The sequence below is a fragment of the Ranitomeya imitator genome, chromosome 3 (assembly GCF_032444005.1).
Source record: "Ranitomeya imitator isolate aRanImi1 chromosome 3, aRanImi1.pri, whole genome shotgun sequence".
NCBI lineage: Eukaryota > Metazoa > Chordata > Amphibia > Anura > Dendrobatidae > Ranitomeya > Ranitomeya imitator.
Genome location: NC_091284.1, coordinates 38,695,093 through 38,714,520, shown reverse-complemented (window position 1 = coordinate 38,714,520; position 19,428 = coordinate 38,695,093). Strand labels below are relative to the sequence as shown.

General features: G+C 40.6%; 1 protein-coding gene across 1 annotated transcript in view; it reads right to left on the bottom strand.

The window, feature by feature from the left end:
• Positions 1-19,428, bottom strand: part of RUNX1 (RUNX family transcription factor 1) — a 121,004-nt gene that overhangs the window by 41,870 nt on the left and 59,706 nt on the right. The window contains exon 4 of the mRNA XM_069760781.1: positions 17,531-17,722. Coding sequence (XP_069616882.1) covers positions 17,531-17,722 — 192 coding nt within the window. The remainder of the gene's footprint in view (positions 1-17,530; positions 17,723-19,428) is intronic.

Genomic DNA, 19,428 nt, shown 5'->3' with positions numbered 1-19,428 from the left:
AGGCATAGCTATCTGGCTAACAGTTATCTTATGTGTATGGCTAACTTTAGGATCCTTTAACAGATGAGGTGGGCATTATGAACTCATGAGCCCCCGATTGATCCAAAATCAGTAGGATAGGCCAAAATTCACAGCACTGTCCTGGTGCCACCAAGATCTGAATGACCCCAGTCCAAGGGCGACCAGTGAGACTTGACAGTTTGCTAGCCACTGTTATGGGGATATTGTAGCTATTGTTATGGGACATTATGGCTGATACTGGAGCATTGTGAATGGACACGGTACGCTGTCGTTGCGATTCTCTACTTTGGTCGGTGCTCAACAGCTATTTTAGATGGAAGGTGGTGCGAAGAGTCTTGTACTGGTAATGGCAGGGGTATGGGGGCACCGTGGCTGGCAATGCTATGGGGCACTGTGCTATTATAGGGTCACTATTGCTGATATATATCAGATGCCTTTGGATTGTTTATATATAATACTGCAAAAGGAATCGAAGCGTAAATCTATGAAAAAGGCGAAAAGGCAGAATGTGAGCAGGACTCATTCTAGACCTAATTTTGTCAAAAAAAGTCATCAGCGCTTTGATGAAACTTATGTTGTTTACTGATCAGGAAACAGATTGAGAAGAACGTTCGTAAAACATATGTTTTGTATAAAACGGAAAAAAAAAACTGAGGCAAGTGCTGAAGCAAAAAGAACATCTTACTGATATCAATGGAAAACTTCCCCCATTGCCTACTGCAGATACAAGTAGTAAAATTACTAAATTGTTGCCCTACAGAATTGAATGCTACCATAACAGTGCCATACCATTGACTTTCATTGGTCTTTGATGGTCAACGATGAATACAGAAAAGAGGAGGCTCTGTAGCCAAAATGAAAATGGGTCAAGTAAAAGTAAGATTGGTATTTGTATTTCCGTCTACACCATTTCCACGAGCCTTAGGCCAATTCCCCACTCTCTAGCTTCATAACAGTGCCGTCTAGAATACCGGTAGGTAGTCCTCCCCATTTTAGCACCAAACAGCAAAGAGGTTAGGACGAACCAGAGTTGACTTCCATCTTTCCAAGGGTCCCAAAGCAGCCATGGAGTTTGCCTCTATGATATTTATACCCTTGTTAATAGTTTGTCTGGACCTTGGCCTCCATACACCTTAGAATGAAGTAGGCCGAACCTGCAGATATTGGTTGGATCAGCTGCTAGTCTTCCATGTATGGCCGATGCTCTCTTTTGACAGATCATATTGGGAAGAGAAGTATTTGGCCTGTTTGTGTTGGATTTCCAAAGGCCAAACTTTTTGTTCCACGTGAGATAAACCACTGCTAGAGGAATCCGGCAATGGCTCTCTCAAAGGGAACACAGGAGTCAAAGGCGCTTGTGTTATGGTTTTTCTCGCAGTCACACATAGTGTGTAGAAAGCCTCGGCTCCTAATTGCCCAAGAGCCGGCGGACATCAAAGTATGGCATCATTTCGATGGTTAATTTGTTGACAAATACAGACTCCCTTCTCGGCAGCTGAGCCCGATCACTGTTAAACCCTTTGGTATCCCGGACATGGTCACATTCTTCTACTCCGCAGAACCCGACAACGTGGCTGAGGATTAACAAAGCGTTAGTCATCTCAACTGGAGAATTTCATGTCCGGAATTTGTGCTGGAAGTCTTGTAAAGCGTCTTGTTCTGCGGCTTTTCATGTAGACTGTATCATAAATTGTCAAACGGCAGAACATTTTTACTTGTGCCACCAAATTGTTTGTTGTTCCAGGAAATTGTACAAAATTCCATTTCGTATCATTTAAAAAAAATACATGGTGGACTGTTAAATTGCACAAAATATGACACTGCCACCAAACAGCATTATGTCCCACCAAAAAAAAATTACAAATTCATACAATAGATTGTCAAATAGCTCAAAATTTTACTGCGCCATTAAATTATAATATGACCCCCCCGAAAAATTGAACAAAATTCCATTCTGTGTCACAAAATCATGTAAGGTGTCGTCAAAAATAGCACCAAATCTATCACACAAAAATCTGACAATTTAATTTCTGTATCAAAAAAATCACACACTGGACTGTCATATCGCACATGTAATGTTTAGTAAAACTAGGTCTACCTTTATTGGATAAAAAGCGGATGCTAGTGATTTAGGAACTATTTAGTCTCGCCCCAGTACCACCTGGAAATACCAATTTTTGCGTGTGATTTGTATAGACCCCACTGATTTTAGGCCAAGACACCACATATTTGCCACGACTTTACCCAAATAATCAGGCTAGACCTGACAAATTTGTGACAGCTGGCATGTATCTAGGTACGGTATTCTGCAACTATAATGGACAACCGATAGGGCGGCCATATTGGCTCCCACCTATCATTGCTAAAAAAAAAAAAGACATAAATAAACGGATGTACGTAGATAATTTTTAAGCCCTTGACGAATTGAGGATTTATGTTTACTGACAATGGTTTTATTTTAGAGAAAATTGTTTTTCGGTAGGGAACTATGTCATACGTGTAATGTACGGATTTCTCGAAAACATGCCCTTTCTATACATCGGTCGAAGCTGCAGCTAAAAATAGTTGTTATTAATAAGTAAACTTTATTACATGATAATATCTGAAACCCAAGGAACCAGTGACACAAAATCCATGATGTTCTGTCCTCCGAGTGTCTAACGTTACATGAGCCCGAGAAGCCAGTCCAACAAAGTCCTTTCAGCAAAATTTGCTGTCCCATAACAGATTCACACCTAGAACCGGGGACGGCGCACTCGGGTTTGATTTTTTTTTTGGCAATTCTCTTATTAAAAAAAAGAGAAAAGTATATTTTTGTTTCATTATATGTTTGCCTTTGAGGATCAGAGACGTTTCAGGTTTATTTGCTTTGCCGTGTAACACAAACCTGCATCAATACATGGAGTGTTCTGCCAGGAAGAGATTAGAAGAGGCCGTTCTATGGAAAGAAACGTTGGGCAGGAGTATACGGCGGGCGCAGACAATCGTCACATTAACGCTGTCCGTGCCATAAGGACTAATACTGGACATTCTGCCCTTCACTAGCCCAATATATCTGACGTTAACACTTTATAAGAACTAGGTCCAACATTAGAGTCTTAAAAGCCCCAGCGGACAACATGAAAATTTGGACAATTTCTATTTTTTATTTTTAATACAGAAAATAACTTGCAAAAAATGGAACTTAACACAAAAACCTGAATTTTAACAAAAGGTCGTCTTCTGATTATGACTTCCCTTTAACCACTGAGGCTACGTTCACATTTGCGGTGTTGGGCGCAGCGTCAGCGACGCATACCGACGCATGCGTCATGCGCCCCTATCTTTAACATGGGGGGCACATGGACATGCGCCGGTATGCGTTGTATTGCGTTTTGCGACGCATGCATCATATTGACACACAGAGAGGGCGCAGAAAACGCTACTTGCAGCGTTTTTCCTGCGCCGAAATTCCTGCTCTGTACGATCCTAGGACAACGCATGCATCGCAAAACGCTGCGTTGTGTATTTGCGTTGTTGGTTGCGTTGCGTCACGTCGCCGACGCTGCGCCCAGCAACGCAAATGTGAATGTAGTCTTAGTCTCTGTTTTGACAGATGCATTTAAAAGGTTGGAAATTAGGCGCCAATGATGTTATCATGGAATAGGCCTAGAGAAGGCCCCCCGGTGTCTATCACATTTGTATACTTATGGCTGGGCTTCATGATAATTTGACAGTATACCGTAATATCTGTAATATTTGGCTTTGCCATGTACGTAAGTGACCGAAAATATCATATTTATCACATATGGTGAATGTCAAAGCAAAATAACACCTTAAAATGGCAGAAACATTTGCCACTCCCCCCACCCCCAATAAATAAAAAAAATAAATAAAAAGAGATCAGGACGTTGTTTGGCATAAACAATGGTAAAGATAAAACCTACGGCTTGTACCACAAGAAATCGAGCCCTGATACGACTCTATCAACTGAAAAAAGTTGGAAGACAAGAAGGAAAAATAGAAAATTTGACTCTCTCCCTGTGCATAATACTTAATGATCAGGGGAAGGGAATATGTAGAGGACGTGGATTAAGAAGGAGGTGTGGCAGACGGCGGTGCCCAAATTTTATTTAATTCCGAAATAAAAATATGAACAGAAAAACAAATAAAAAATGCTAAAAGGGCAATGAAGGTATAATACAAGAACGCTAGATTATATATTGTCCGTAAAGGTGATGCAGAAACATGGAGGGCTGTAGGACCCTGTACATGATCTCTTGATAAGAATCATGTAATAGTTTCCGCTATCGCACCTGGCGTTTTCTATAATGAGCCATTGATGGGATTTCCGTGATCCCTTATCACACGGCGGTGTTTCTTCAGCGCCGTATTACCAGCAATGTATGTTTTATGTAAAAATATTTTCAGGTCCCGGTAGAAGAACAGAACTGTCCGGTAAATTACATTCAGTGACTATTAACTGAAAATGTCTCAGGGGTGTAAGTTCAACCTAATGATAGTGAAATAAGTGATATTAGAACGCCGCCCGCCGCGCGGGAAGCGAAAAGTAGCGAATAAATCAGTCCTATATTTGTAATCCATTACATCTGCACAAAGTCTTCAGCGTCGCCGGCCAAGAGAAAATGACTTGGCTAAACTTGGCTAAGCTTACACGTATGTGGTTTGCACTTGTTAAGCCTTGGAGCGGCTGTGTGCCATACTTGCTAAGTGGTGTTAAGTCATAAAGTGCATTTCTGCTTTTTTAAGGTGCCATATGGTCTAGGGCAGATTACAATAAACACCCCTTATGTGATAGATGGGCAGCCTGTTATCACGCTGGAGACGAACTTTTTTTAATTAAAGGGTATTTCCATCTAATGCTAAAAAAGTCATCTGTAACTTTAGGTCGTGTTCAGATATCCTCCTGGTGACATCCAATATGGTGGCCATTACAGGAGCTGTGAGAGATGCCACTCAGTTTGCTAAGACTCCTGGATAGCCAATGTACTTATTTTTATGTACCTAACAGAGGGATAACTGGTAATGTCATCCAACTTTTTCCTAAAACAGATAAAAACTAAGGTCTGACTTTTCAGAAGCGGCATCAGAGAGATTCCCGAAAAGTGAAGTTGGAAGCCAAGTATTGTAAGGTATGATCCAAATTACATAGGGTTCTCTGCCAACCTTAGGCATATGAATCCAAATGTATTTATTTTACTCACTTATATAGCGCCATTAATCCCACAGCGCTTTACAGACATTATCATCGCTGTCCCCATTGTGTTCACTATCTAGATTCCCAATCATTATGACTTTGGAGAGTGGGAGGAAACCTTAGAACCTGGAGGAAACCCACACAACACGGGGAGAATATACAAACTCCTTGCAGATGTTGCCCTTGGTGGGATTTGAATCCAGGACCCCAGCGCTGCAAAGCAACAATACTAACCACTGAGCCACCGAAGACCCCAGCGCTGCAGAGCAACAATGCTAACCACTGAGCTACCGAGCTCCTAATCCTAAAGTAATGCCTATGAATTCATTCATCGTACCCCAAAATGAAGGCAGACCTGAAATGACACTCCCAAAATGCCTCCAGACAGTTTTAATTCAGATTCCAGGCCAGACACAAAAATAAATACAGACTGCAGACCTCTAAAATAAACAGATCAGTGACCAACCAGATCCCCTGAACAGATCTCTTTGAATAAATATAGATCCTAGACTGTAAAAAATACAAGCCAGAGACCAGACCCCCCAAGTATTATTTGCATACACCCCAAATGAAAACAATTCCAGGGTCCTGAAACAATTACAGACCTCAGACTAGACCTCCCAAGCAAATACACAAATACCTTCCATATAACAGACCTCCCTCTAAAAACAAAGACCCCCAGACAAAACCCCCTAGATTAATACAGAACCAGACCCACTATGACTACTAGACTCCAATTAAGACCCCCTAAACAACTACAGACCATCTAAGTAAATATGGACCCAGAACCCCCTAAACAAATGCATACCCCAGGTTAGACACCTAAATAAATAGAGACCCCGGAGTAGGCCTCCTATACAAATACATTCCTTAAACCAAGTCTATCCTCAAAAAAAAGACCCCCTAAAATAAAATACATGCCACAGACCAGACCACCTAAACTAATATAGAGCTCCCCCCCCAAAAATAAAATAAATAAATAAAATAAATATGACTCCAAAAAGATCTCCTAAACAAATACAGACCCCCTGGATCAGATCCCCTAAATAAATAAAGACTATAGACCAAATGTCATAAATACAACCCCCAGACCAACCCCCCTAAAGAAATATAGACCTTATGCCAGACCACCTAAATGAATAAAAACCCCACACCAGACCCTCTAAATAGATACAGACCACTAATAAAATACATGCCCCAGACTAGACCGACTTCAACTAGAGACCCCAACCATACCCCCTAAATAAATACAGACCTAAGAACAGTCTCTTAAAAAAAACAAACCCCAGACCAGACCCCTAAATAAATACAGAAAATATAAGAAAATATAAACCCTACTTCAGATTGCCTAAACAAAAACAAATAGGGGGGATCTTTGGGGGTCTCTAATTGTTTAGGCAATATGGACTAGGGTTTACATTTTCTTAGGGGGTCTGGTTTGGGGTCTGTATTTAATTAGGGATCCTTGTCTGTATTCTTTAGGGGTCTGTTTTTACTTAGGGGGTCTCTAAGTAAATGCAGACCCCGGAAAAGACGTTTAAGTAATAAAAACAGACCTCTTTAATACAGACATCAAAAATAAAAGAAGTATTTTAAGGAAACCGGTCTAGTCACCAAGAAATATGAGCCCTGACTGGTTGCTATGGGTAACACCACTAGATTTTAGTTATGGCTATGTAACTAGGCCTCGGAGGTGACATTTTTCAGTGGTTAACATAGAAATGGGCCACTAGTAACAACACTGGTGATAGTGGCAGGAATGTAGTGTCGCTTTCTTCGCCACTATGGCTGCGCGACCACATAAAAGAGTCAGATTGTGAAGGTTTGGGATGGAGCCACTCTCTATTGTGTTCATAAAGGCTGCGTGGCTGTACAGACATGTTACCTGAAGGCGTGCTTGCCAGCAGTCTGATAAACACGCCATTGTTTTGCTCACCCTGGAGCATTCCGCGTGTGAATACACTTTTGTGTGAGAGATTGATGTTGTTCTCTCTGGTTGCCCCAAATCTGGCTATACGCTTACATTGGACTGGAGCGCTGGCACTATAAAATAAGCAGAAATAATTGCTTCTCATATTATGTTTTTAGAAAGTTTCCTCAGTTTTAATTTATCCAGACAGGACGGGGATTGATTTCCAACGATCTTAACGGTGAAACGTAATTGTTCAGACGAGTCTTTCCCATGAGGTTCCTAACAATGTACATACACATATACAGTATAGCTACAGTATATACATACACAGGTAGCGCTTGTGTATATATGGTTATATATATTATATATATATATATATATATATATATAAAACCAGTGTATATGCATATATATATATATATATATATATATATATATATATACACACAATACCGCATATAGATATCTATATAACTGCATATATGTATATATATCTATTTGTATACGGTATATTTACACATATATAGATATCTATATACAGTATTGTATATATACAATATTGTATATATACACAATATTGTGTATATATATATATATGTATATATATATACATGCATTTCTTGCCATTAGGCAGGGCTTACAGAAAAAAAGAGGTGAACTGCAATACCCATCAAAACCAATGGTCAAGAGTGGTGCTCTTTTCAGAAGAGAAAAAAAAAAAAAAAGCAGACCCGTTTTTCCAATACGTGGCACCATGTTTTAGTTCAGGGCTTCCAAACTAAATCAGAAAAGTTGCTTAAAGGGAGTCTGTCTTGTTGAAAACAGATTCTGATCTACAGGCAGGATGATATAGAGCAAGAGGAGCTGATCAGAGTGATATCCATTTTTGCGGGAAAAGTTTCAGCATAACTTGTATTTTATTCACTAAAATCCCTGGTGTTTGTATTTATGTGAGTCCAGTGGGCGGTGCTATTCGTTGATTGACAGTCTCCCCTGTATGGCTGGTCATGTGGTGATAGCGGTCAATCACTGAGTAAGTCCGCCTACTGGACTCCTACGCATACAAGCACCAGGGATTTCAGTGGATAAAATATGTTATATTGAATCTTTGAGAATGGAGTCTCAAAGAAAGTGATTTGAATGATATTGAAGATGTGTGACCACTGATCTATGGGAGTGGGGGTGCCACATGCTCATTATTGCTCCAGTCACATAAGGGACGTTGGGCCCCCCATTCTCATAATCAGTGTTGTGACCCCCAGTGTTAATTTATTTATCATCTATTCATAGGGTCTTTGCATATAAGCCCTAAATACAGCACTTTAACTCAGCTAAGGGGTCATAGTGGAGGATATGGGCCCCATATACATTATTGTAATCAACAACCTTCTATCACTACTTGCCCAAAGAAGCATGTTTTCCCATTAAAGTGATACAAACAGCATCAGTTTCCACTCAGAAACATCTATCTTTCACTATTCATCTGCCATAAAGCAAGTGCTAGTTTTGCAGCATTGCAGTAAATAAGACACATCAACTACAAATAGTAATAATCATCTAAACTAGTAAAAGAAGCTAGTAATAGAAAGTACAAAGACATTTTTATCATACAGTTAAATTAATAAGCACTATGGGTGTTTTAACCGCAGACGAAAAGCTACATGGGGTTTCCCCCTAAATATTCTTGCTTTGCCAAATATGGAAATCCCCTTTAATACTGGCCAAACTTCACACAACAATTCCCTATTTGTCTTTATTGGCTGCTGTCACTCCTATGTGCTAATGCTCTGACTGCTCTGTTAGACGCATAAAGAGGCATGTTTCATATTCATTGTGATTTACAATGGAACAGTACAATCCAATGAAGAGGGTGAAATAGAGACGTGATCACCCCCATAGAGGAGGCAAATGTCCTGTGGGCTCCGTCATCCAGGGGCTTAAAAATGCTCCACAGTAGAGACTGACTGCGAGTTCACACAGGTGGGACCCTGACTATAGAACGGTGTTGTTATTTGGGAGCATTAGTGATATTATTTGGGCACAGTATAGCACTATTTTGAGCAGAGCATAGCACCATTTTTGGGCACAGTACAGTGCTATTTTCAGGCATAGTATAATGCTACTTTTGGGCACAGTATAGCACTATTTTTGGACACGGTGTAGCGCTATTTTGGGCACAATATAATGTTATTTTTGGGCACAGTATAGTGTTACTTTTGGGCACAGTATGGCGCTATTTTGGGCACAACATAGCACTATTTTTGGGCACAGTATAGTGTTACTTTTGGGCACAGTATAGTGTTACCTTTGGGCACAGTATAGAGTTACTTTGGGGCACAGTATAACATTATTTTTGGGTACAGTATAATGCCATTTTTGGGCACAGTATAGCGCTATTTTTGGGCACAGTATAACATTATTTTTGGGTACAGTATAATGTCATTTTTGGGCACAGTATAGCGCTATTTTTGGGCACAGTATAACATTATTTTTGGGCACAGTATAATGCCATTTTTGGGCACAGTATAGCGCTATTTTTGGGCACAGTATAACATTATTTTTGGGCACAGTATAATGCCATTTTTGGGCACAATATAGCACTATTTTTGGGCACAGTATAGTGTTACTTTCGGGCACAGTATGGCGCTATTTTGGGCACAACATAGCACTATTTTTGGGCACAGTATAGTGTTACTTTTGGGCACAGTATAGTGTTACTTTTGGGCACAATATAGTGTTACTTTGGGGCACAGTATAACATTAGTTTTGGGCACAGTACAATGCCATTTTTGGGCACAGTATAGCGCTATTTTTGGGCACAGTATAACATTATTTTTGGGCACAGTATAATGCCATTTTTGGGCACAGTATAGCGCTATTTTTGGGCACAGTATAACATTATTTTTGGGCACAGTATAATGCCATTTTTGGGCACAGTATAGTGTTACTTTCGGGCACAGTATGGCGCTATTTTGGGCACAACATAGCACTATTTTTGGGCACAGTATAGTGTTACTTTTGGGCACAGTATAATGCCATTTTGGGGTACAGTATAGCGCTATTTTTGGGCACAGTATAACATTATTTTTGGGTACAGTATAATGTCATTTTTGGACACAGTATAGTGATATTTTGGGCACAGTATAGTGTTACTTTGGGGCACAGTATAGCACTATTTTTGGGCACAGTATAATGTCATTATTGGGCACAGTATAGTGTTATTTTTGGGCACAATATAGCGCTATTTTTAATATGGTGCATTTTGTTGGATACATGAAGTTGATGTGTGGGTAAAGTATGGAGCAGTTACTTGAGTCCAGTGTATAATTATTGTGTGGGGGGTTTAAAAAAAAAAATGGGAGGGCTATGTGGGCATAGTATTGTGCCATTTTTGGGCCCAAGATGCAGCATGTATTTATTTTTTCTTGACCATTACATGTTTACCTGTTTGTAATACTATAGTATAATATTAATTCTTCTACCTACAGTTCAATTTTATAACCCCCCCAAAAAAAATTTGGGGGAGTAATAATGTATGGCCCTTGAATATGGAGCTTACATTATTACTTTTTTACTTTTGTAGGCAGAATGAAGAAAATGGTGTCCTCACATGATCCACATTTCTAGCAGGACAAGAAGGACATTTGCTTCTTTTACTCTACGGTTGTAACCTATGCTGTAGAATTTCATTAACTTGACAGATCTAACTTTTTATATGCTATTTTCCAAGTAACTGAGAGCATAAGTCCCAATATAGTGGCAGTATGTTAAAAAAAAAAATATATATATGTAGAGTTCTTGTGTTTTGGAAAAAACAAAAACAATCAATAACTATGAAACACGTTTCGGGCACATTACGCATTTCTGTAGATACAAATTTTTACGCTTGTATGTTCACTCGAAATAAAAAGGACAAAATTCTCTATTAAACTTTTGAGGGATGAAATGCGGCCTTTCTGGGCTTGCTGGGATTTCAGAATAAGGACGTTTTTAGAAGATTAGTCGCAGGCATCCTGCCTGTCAGGCGAAAAGAAAGACCTCGGTGCACCTGGGAGACTACAAAAGCGCGCTTCACAAAACAAGAATATCACTTTGCATGGTTTTGCATGCCTAAAGAGTGAGCCTCCCGTATGAACGGCTTTGTTGCCTGAGTCTACAGGGAGGGTAATCTTTCAACCTCGCGACCATTTGATGTGGTGTTTCTTCCTTCGCCTTCTTTTGTCTCGCTGCTTGTTTGGTTAGATGTTTCATATTAACAGGTGTACTTTCGCTGTTGTGTGCCGACTAAGTATGTGAGCAGCATATTGTAAAAAAAAAAAAAATTCACCAGGTTATGTTTTATAGCTCGTCCTGTTGTCTTGTATCTGCAAAAGAAAATCTGAAGCCAAGACGGATCCCCTATAAGATGCCCCCCACGCAATCTCGTTTCCCCACCATGGCAGGTCATGCAAGTCTTAGCTCCGAAATGGCTATTCTTATCAAGAAAACCCCTTTCGAGAGGGATGTTGGCCCAACTCTAGAAGCAATGGCGGGCTACACCTACCGGCTAGCAGAATGGTGGGTTTTTATTAGTGTTTGGATATCTAGCATCTATGATGTCCAAATGATCTGCAACATCACTACAGGGAAGATGAAGCTTTATGCACTGGCCCAACTTCAATCTCATAGGTCCCAATGCAGGAACCCCTACTATCATAGTTCTTTTATGCTTTTAGTCTCCTCATATGTTCTGCTTATTTTGCCTCTCAAGGTTCCAGGGACATGGTGCAACTGTACCTCTTAGCACGGCGCCATACGCACAGCCGTGGCCAGGTCTGGTACGTCCCTTGTATCAGACACGAGCTGCTATGCCTTTGTATATGACGTTTGAATGCTTAATAAAAGTCTAAGAGCATCCTTTTAATTATGCAAGTCTGTACCCCTACATGGCAAATTTGGAGTCATAGTAGAAGCCAAAATTGGTCGTCACCAAGGATGTTGGCCAACGGCTATCTCTCCCGTCGCCCCCATACACAGGAACGTATAGATTGGCCAAGCACTGTTTTTTATGAAAGAGCTGCTGCCAGATTCAGCTGGCGACAGCTTAATTGAGAGCAAAATGATCAACATCATCAGTCGGGAAGTGAAAATGTCCATGACGTTCACACGGTCAGTATTCGGTCAGTATTATACATTAGTATTTGCAGCCAAAACCAGGAGTGGAACAATCAGACGAAAAGTATAATAGAAACACGTCACCACTTCTGGATTTGTCACCCACTCCTGGTTTTGGCTTACAAACACTTACTGACCAAATACTGATCGTGTGAACATGGCCTTAAAAAGATGATACCGGGGGACATTTGAATAATTAATCTAATTCGTCACTTAAAGGTAATGAGTGATATTTGCTTTATACTAGTTTTTTGAGGGTAGGAGGAAATGCTCTTCAGGAGAAAATCTGAAGGATACCCAAGAATGTGGCTTGGTCTTTGTCAATGGCATTATTTTGTTTTTAGCTTCCACACTTCTTCTTCTTCTAGTCTGTATGTTATAATTCCCATTTTGTGGTCTTTTTGCGCAATATTTCCTGCCACACAGGTACAAATACACGCTTCTGCTTTACAGCTGCTTCTATGAAATCCTTCCAGGCGGTAGTGAAAGTGTCCCTCGCACGCACATCGATATTATTTTAGGGCATACCACTTGCTGCGATGCATTCTCGCTAAACCTCTTTTAACACAAGATCCCCGAAAAACAGCTGTGATCTCTGCCGTCTGAGGCAAAGGGGAAAAAAAATAGCCCTCACAAGAGCCCTGTATGTTTCCTGGCTTTCATGGAGCTGGTTTTACGTCACGCCAATTTAGTTATTTATTTTCGAGAGCTGACAGGACTGTTCTGCCTTATTATGTAGATTGTAATTACGCTTAGTCGCGATTATATTATATGTAACTTAACATTTTAGACTATATTTCCAAAATATTTATTTTCCTTGTTTTATTTCAACAAAACTGCCCCCAAATGGGTCCTTTGTAGCCCAAGTAGATGCCTCGTTGTCATAAAAAAATGAAACCTGCGTGGGCCGTGTGCTACTGATCTATTTGCACTTAAGAAAGTGGGGACCATTATGAGAGGAGTCAACTTGTCTGTGCCCCAATCCCACCCACTATGGTTTAAATGGTGCCCCTTGGGGCCGGGAATGTCACAAAATCTTTTGTGCGTGTGTATTGAAGCTGGGTTTACTGGCGCCGGTATTAAGGGTACATTAGCACATGAGCTTAAAACCTCATGGTGCGAGCCTAAAATTTTGGGCATGTTTATGGGTGGACTAAAACATATTAGGAACCTGAAAGCCAGCTTTGGACCTCTAAAACCTTCTAATAGGAACCTGTAACCAGGATTTTAGACTTGTAAACCTCAACCATTCTATTAACTATGAGGGTGATCAATGAGTGGAACAGGCGGCCACGAGAGGTGATGAGTTCTCCTTCAATGGAAGTCTTCAAACAGAGGTTGGACAGACATCTGTCTGAGATGGTTTAGTGAGTCCTGCACTGAGAAGGGGGTTGGGCCAGATGACTCTGGAGCTGCCTTCCAACTCTACCATTCTACGATTCTATGTTCGTAAAATTTTTGGCATCTGGTAGATTTGGCATACCTCCAGGCCAAAATCTGGTGCATGCACTGTGAAGCCTGGTTCACTTGGGTTGGTATCACCAACACATTGTGAAATGTATCCTAAACGTCACTGCACGATTTTGGCCACCCTTGGGAAGACTAATACTTATTAGGAACTTCTAGACTAGCTTTGGGCCCCTAAACCGCCAAAAACCTATTATTTAGGAAAGTGACACGTTTCAGATTTGGCATATCGGAGAGAGATCGTTTTAATCCCTACATTTAAGTCAAGCTGGACTTTTTCTCCTTATCGCTTAACATCCCACCGGTTGGGTACGTCCTCTCCAGTGCCATCCGGTAAATGCTTGTTCGACAGGTGAAGCCAAGACCACAACGCAATCCTTCATTGCACATGCGCCGAACAAAGTAACAAGGTTTTCTAAATCTTCGGTTAACATCTACTAAATGGATTTTGGGTACCCTCCTGTAATTTTACCTACTCGTAATTGTTTGTGTTTGTTCTATTTCTTGGTGTTTTATCATCATTACTATGGGATGTGGCTTTTAGATATGTCATACTTTCAAGACTGAAGACTGTGTTGTACCGATGAGTGGGGGAAGTTATTGACTTCAGACAGAAAGTTTCCGACTAGGGAAAATCACTTTTCCTGCCCCCATTATGGACTAAATATGGATGGGAAAGAGAAGGATATTCCAGCTCAGAGTAATGCGTATGAGATCCGAAAGAATGACGTCAGGAAGAAAAGAAGGTGATCCAACGTCACGGAAAGCAATTTTTATTAATTCATGGTGACAGGTAAAACGTCAACACCTACACGTGTCAGGTGTCAAGCACATGAAACGTGTAGATTTCCGTAAAGCTGTAATACCTTCTTTTTCTACTAAATATGGATCCCAAAGAAATACGAGAATGTCGAAGGAATGAGCCAAAAATTTTAGTAAAAAAAAAATCCTCCCCCCACCAAAACATAAAAACAAATGGTGTCAACAGCTAATAAACCTAATATCCTCGGATTTCTATAGGACGCAGGGGCCTATGTCAGACACATGTGTGCCTGCGTGTGGGACTTGTCACCTGTTGTCCCTTTAGCCCAGTGTCCAGCGACTTCAATCCAGCCCGTATCAGATTTTAAAGACCGTTGCTGGCATTTTAAGTGTTTGCTCCACGGCGGCGGCGCGCAGCACGGGTTCAGTGTTTTCAGAATGGATAAAGCCTAAAATCTTATATGACAAAGACTTCTCTGTTGTTCAAATAAATATCTGAAACTTGTAAATTTAATTGTGAAATGTATCTGCGCAATAAAAACCTACGACATTCCCAGAAGTGGCGGAGCTTCTCACGTGACTCACCATCCTAATAACCCGTACCAGGCTGGAATTCTTAGAAAGACGGATAAGATGTGCAGTCGGTTTTATATTCGCCCTGCTTTTTATATTTTTTTATATATTACTGAAATGGCTGACATCACATAACAACTGCTTGAATCGTAGATCGCTGGGGGGTCCAACTGTCAGCACCCCTATTGATTAGACGGCAAAGCTACCATCGAAGAGCAAACAGTTCGGGTAAATAGCTCAGGTCGGAACTTTCAATCTGCAGGAGCACACCACTCCCGGACAAGGCAGAGGAGTGATGTGCTCCTGCACATAAGAAAATCCGTTTAAATATCAACGAGATTGGTGATATATGCATGATCGCCGGGGGTACGGGCCAGTAGTGCACATGTATGATCACCGATACATTCTATGGGAGAAGTGGTTATGTGTGTTCGCTACTCCTACCACAGATCCATAGAAATTAATGACTTTAAAGGGTAATGGTTTACATTTTTTCCCCCAAAAGTTAATGATACACATATAAATAAGAACTTTGTAATATATCTAATTAGAGAAATCTGCTTCTTTCTCCTCCTCAATCATTCTCAAAATTCTCAATTCACAGGTAAAATCTGTCTTTAGTGAAGACAGATTTCACCAATGCTGAGATAGGAGATTACAGTTGGTGCTCATAAGGTTTTCAGGAGCGCTTGCAGAAGCTCCTCCCCCCGCCGTAGAACCTTATGAGCACCGACGGTAATGGGAAAATCTTTCCTAACTGAAAGCAGATTTTAGCCGTGAATTGAGTGAAAGATCAGTCCAGGAGGAGAAAGAAGGAGATTTCTCTGATATGATATATTACAAAGTTTTTTTTATTTTCATGTGCACTATTGATTCATGAAATAAACATTTAAATGATGGCTACTCTCTAAGTTCTCCTTGACACACTAGTGAACGACGAAAAGTTGAGAAAGTTGTCAAATTGTATGACAGGTAGCAGAAATCTGATTATCTGACTCTTTCTTTGCATTTTTACTTAAATCAGCCCATCCTAGGCCAGACCTTCTTCAGGATGTGTTGTGTCCGCAGCTCTCTAGACTCTGAAGTGATGTAAAGTACTCAAGTACTTCAGCTCTAACTAAACAAAGAACTCCTCTAGTAGATCATAGCGCCGCGCTAGAGCAAACCACGCCAAAAGAAACCAGTCTACTTCCCCACGTGTACGGACAGTCATTTGGAATCCCGGGCTGATTTTTTTTACAATTCTTTAAAAAATAAATAAAAAAGAAAATTTTAACTAAAAAAAAGTTGAAATTCAAAGAATTAAAATATAAAAAACAAACAACAAAAAAAACAAGCAATGTTGTAATTGTGGAGTTTAAAGTTGAAAAATCCTAAATTAGCTAAATCAGATTAACGCTCAAAAATAAAATAAAACTGGAGTATTAAAATTTTGAACACTCCTAATGTTGGGACTATATTCATTTTCGCGAACTACACGTCTTTCTTGGAAGAGATCTTTCTCTTTAAGGGTATCTTAATTCCGAGGTTTTCTTAGGTGAAACCGCTCCAGGAAAAGCCAGTAGTCTTTCTCCTCAAGGGGCTTTGTTAATGGTTTTGCAGTAGTTTTTTGCAGCAGCCTTTTGAATGTGTTACTTTTTTACAGCTTCACAGTTTCCAAACAGAGTGAACATGTACACAGCAACATCGTTTTTACATTGTCGTGTTCAATTTATGACGGTGGTTTCGCTGCGCTCTTTCAGGGGGATACCAGGCGGAATCCACCAGAAAAAGACGTCGTATGCACGGACCCTAAGCAGTTTTTTCTTAATCCATAGAGTCCTTAGTTTTTTAGAATGTTTACACATAACTACGGGACCCTAGTTTTGTGCAGGACCACCCCAAAAAACAAGGAGGAGGGTGTTTTTTTATGCCAATTTGATTCTGCAAGCTTTGGGAACAAGGACTAAAAATGACCCTGATTTTCAAATAAAAAGTTATTCCTATGTTCATAGATGGATATTGTCAGATAGTCACTGTAAAAACAATTTTCTGCTTATTAAAATTTGCAGCGGTTCTTGAGATATTAACACTTTTCGTTTCAGATTGCTACCTAGGAGTCCGACCACCGCTGCTGAGCAGGTTCTAAGCACTGCGCCGAAGCTGGTAGCATCACGCTCCAGAGATCCTGGCCGGCTTCAAAACAGTGGAAAAGAGCTTGTAAGCACTGTGCTTGCTCTGCTGTCTAGCAGAGGTGGTCGGTCTCCAAGGCAATGGGCTGTAAACATAAGAAAAGTATTGATATCTCAAAAACGACTGAAAATTTTAATAAGCAGTAAATTGCAAAATTGCTTGTTTTTGCAAACCCTATCCAACTATGCTCATTTATAGAAGATGGGAAAAATACTTTAAGTGATATATATATTTTATATATATATGTGTTTGCACTGCGGTCATGCACTCACCTTGTATCTGAGTCTGTGCCTGAGGATTGAATGCTGTGGAGTGGTTCAGAGATGATCGGGGGTTCGGAGCGGGGGTCGGATGGTGCGGACTGACTCTCATCGCCGTCCGTCGCAACTGTTCCAGTTCGCTGAGGCGTTCAGAAAACGACAGGCCCCCTGGTTTTGTCTGCTCATCTAATTTCTGCCGATGACCTGTTAATGTGAAAAAAGAGAACAAAAAAATGAGGATCTGGGGCAGAAGAGGAGTAGAAATATTTCAAATCATTCCGTTTACTCAGAATATCCCTTTAATGATTCTATTCCTTGCATGTTTTCCTCCATCTATCTAACATGGAGTTGGGATAATTTTTTCCAGCTGTCTCCTCCCAAAAAAAAAGAAGAAAATTTACATTTCAAAGCAAATTTCCAGTTGCTGCAATTTCTAAAATGAAAGTATGTGTAAACTTTTATTGGGACTGGAGATGTGAGCGGCCTGTTCTCTTCTTCCTCCCGCCGGTTCCTTTGGCGAGCACGCCACTATATCACATTTCACACCGCCCTGAGAAATGGAGCCAGCTTTATTGCAATGATTTTATCTGGGTACAGGAAAAAAAAATAGAAAAAAAGTGAACTATGATTTCTTTTTCTCTTTTGGCAGGAATACGCTGCTTGAGCTTCTTAACTTGTCAAGCATGCAAATCCTAGGCCTCTGTTTAGCTCTCCAGTTCATGACAGTGGACGTGAATGCAAACATATTGAGTCACGCGAGCCATTTACATGTGTCTAATAATACGATTTCCAGTGTCAGTTCTTCAATTCATTGGTCAGCGATGAAAAACATGAAACCCAGTGTGCATTATATGTAAGGGGCTAGCGGGTGGATCGTTGCACCAGCCTAAGTCACTTACATCAGACTCAGTCATGGTACCATTTGCAATGCATCCTGGAAGTTCTGATACTGGTTGATGTAAAGTGATAAAACTACAAATATTTTTTCTTGTTACTTTCCCTTTAAAAGGATGATTCCAACTAGCATCTGGCGATCAACTGGGAGGAGAAAAGTGCGGCCACTGCTGGACAAATGTGGTATCATGTTGCATCTATTCAAGTGAATGGATGACTATTCAGGCTGAGTCCTCCAGAAAGAATTTCAGCATCTCTCCTATCTGTCTCTGTCCAAAATGAAGTGGGGAAGAGGATATCCCAAGCAAGAAACTTCCCTCATATGGAAAAAGGGTTATCATAATGAAACTCCTGAAAATATACAAGCCACTAGAGTTTAGCAAAAAGATTTACGCTGCCCTGGTCTGGCATCCAGTTTGGTTGTATTGGGCAGCCGGACTCAGGCAGTGTTAACTTCTGCCAAAGGCATCCTGAGCGCCACTTGCACTTATTAGGCTCAAAGATATCACGGTATGATGTACATTACGATGATGTCACTAAACCAAAAGTGACATCATGATGTCATAGGGCCAAGTAAGTGCAATGGCCGAAGATGATGGTGGTCTGACATCCAGTTTGGTTGTATGGGATAGCCGAACTCGCGTAGTCTAAAACTTCTGCCACAGGCATCGTGAGAGTGACTTGCGCTTATTAGGCTCAATGATATGACTGTATGATGCACATTATGATGATGTCACTAGACCACATGTGACATCATGATGTTGTAGGCCCAAGTAAGTGCAAGGGCTGAAGATGACGGTGGTCTGACATCCAGTTTGGTTGTATGGGGAAGCCTGACTCGTGCAGGCTAAAACTTCTGCCATAGGCATCCTGAGCACCACTTACACTTATTAGGCTCAATGATATCACGGTATGATGCACATTATAATGATGTCACTAGACCACATGTGACATCATAACATCATAGGGCCAAATAAGTGCAATGGCCGAAGATGATGGTGGTCTGGCAACCAGTT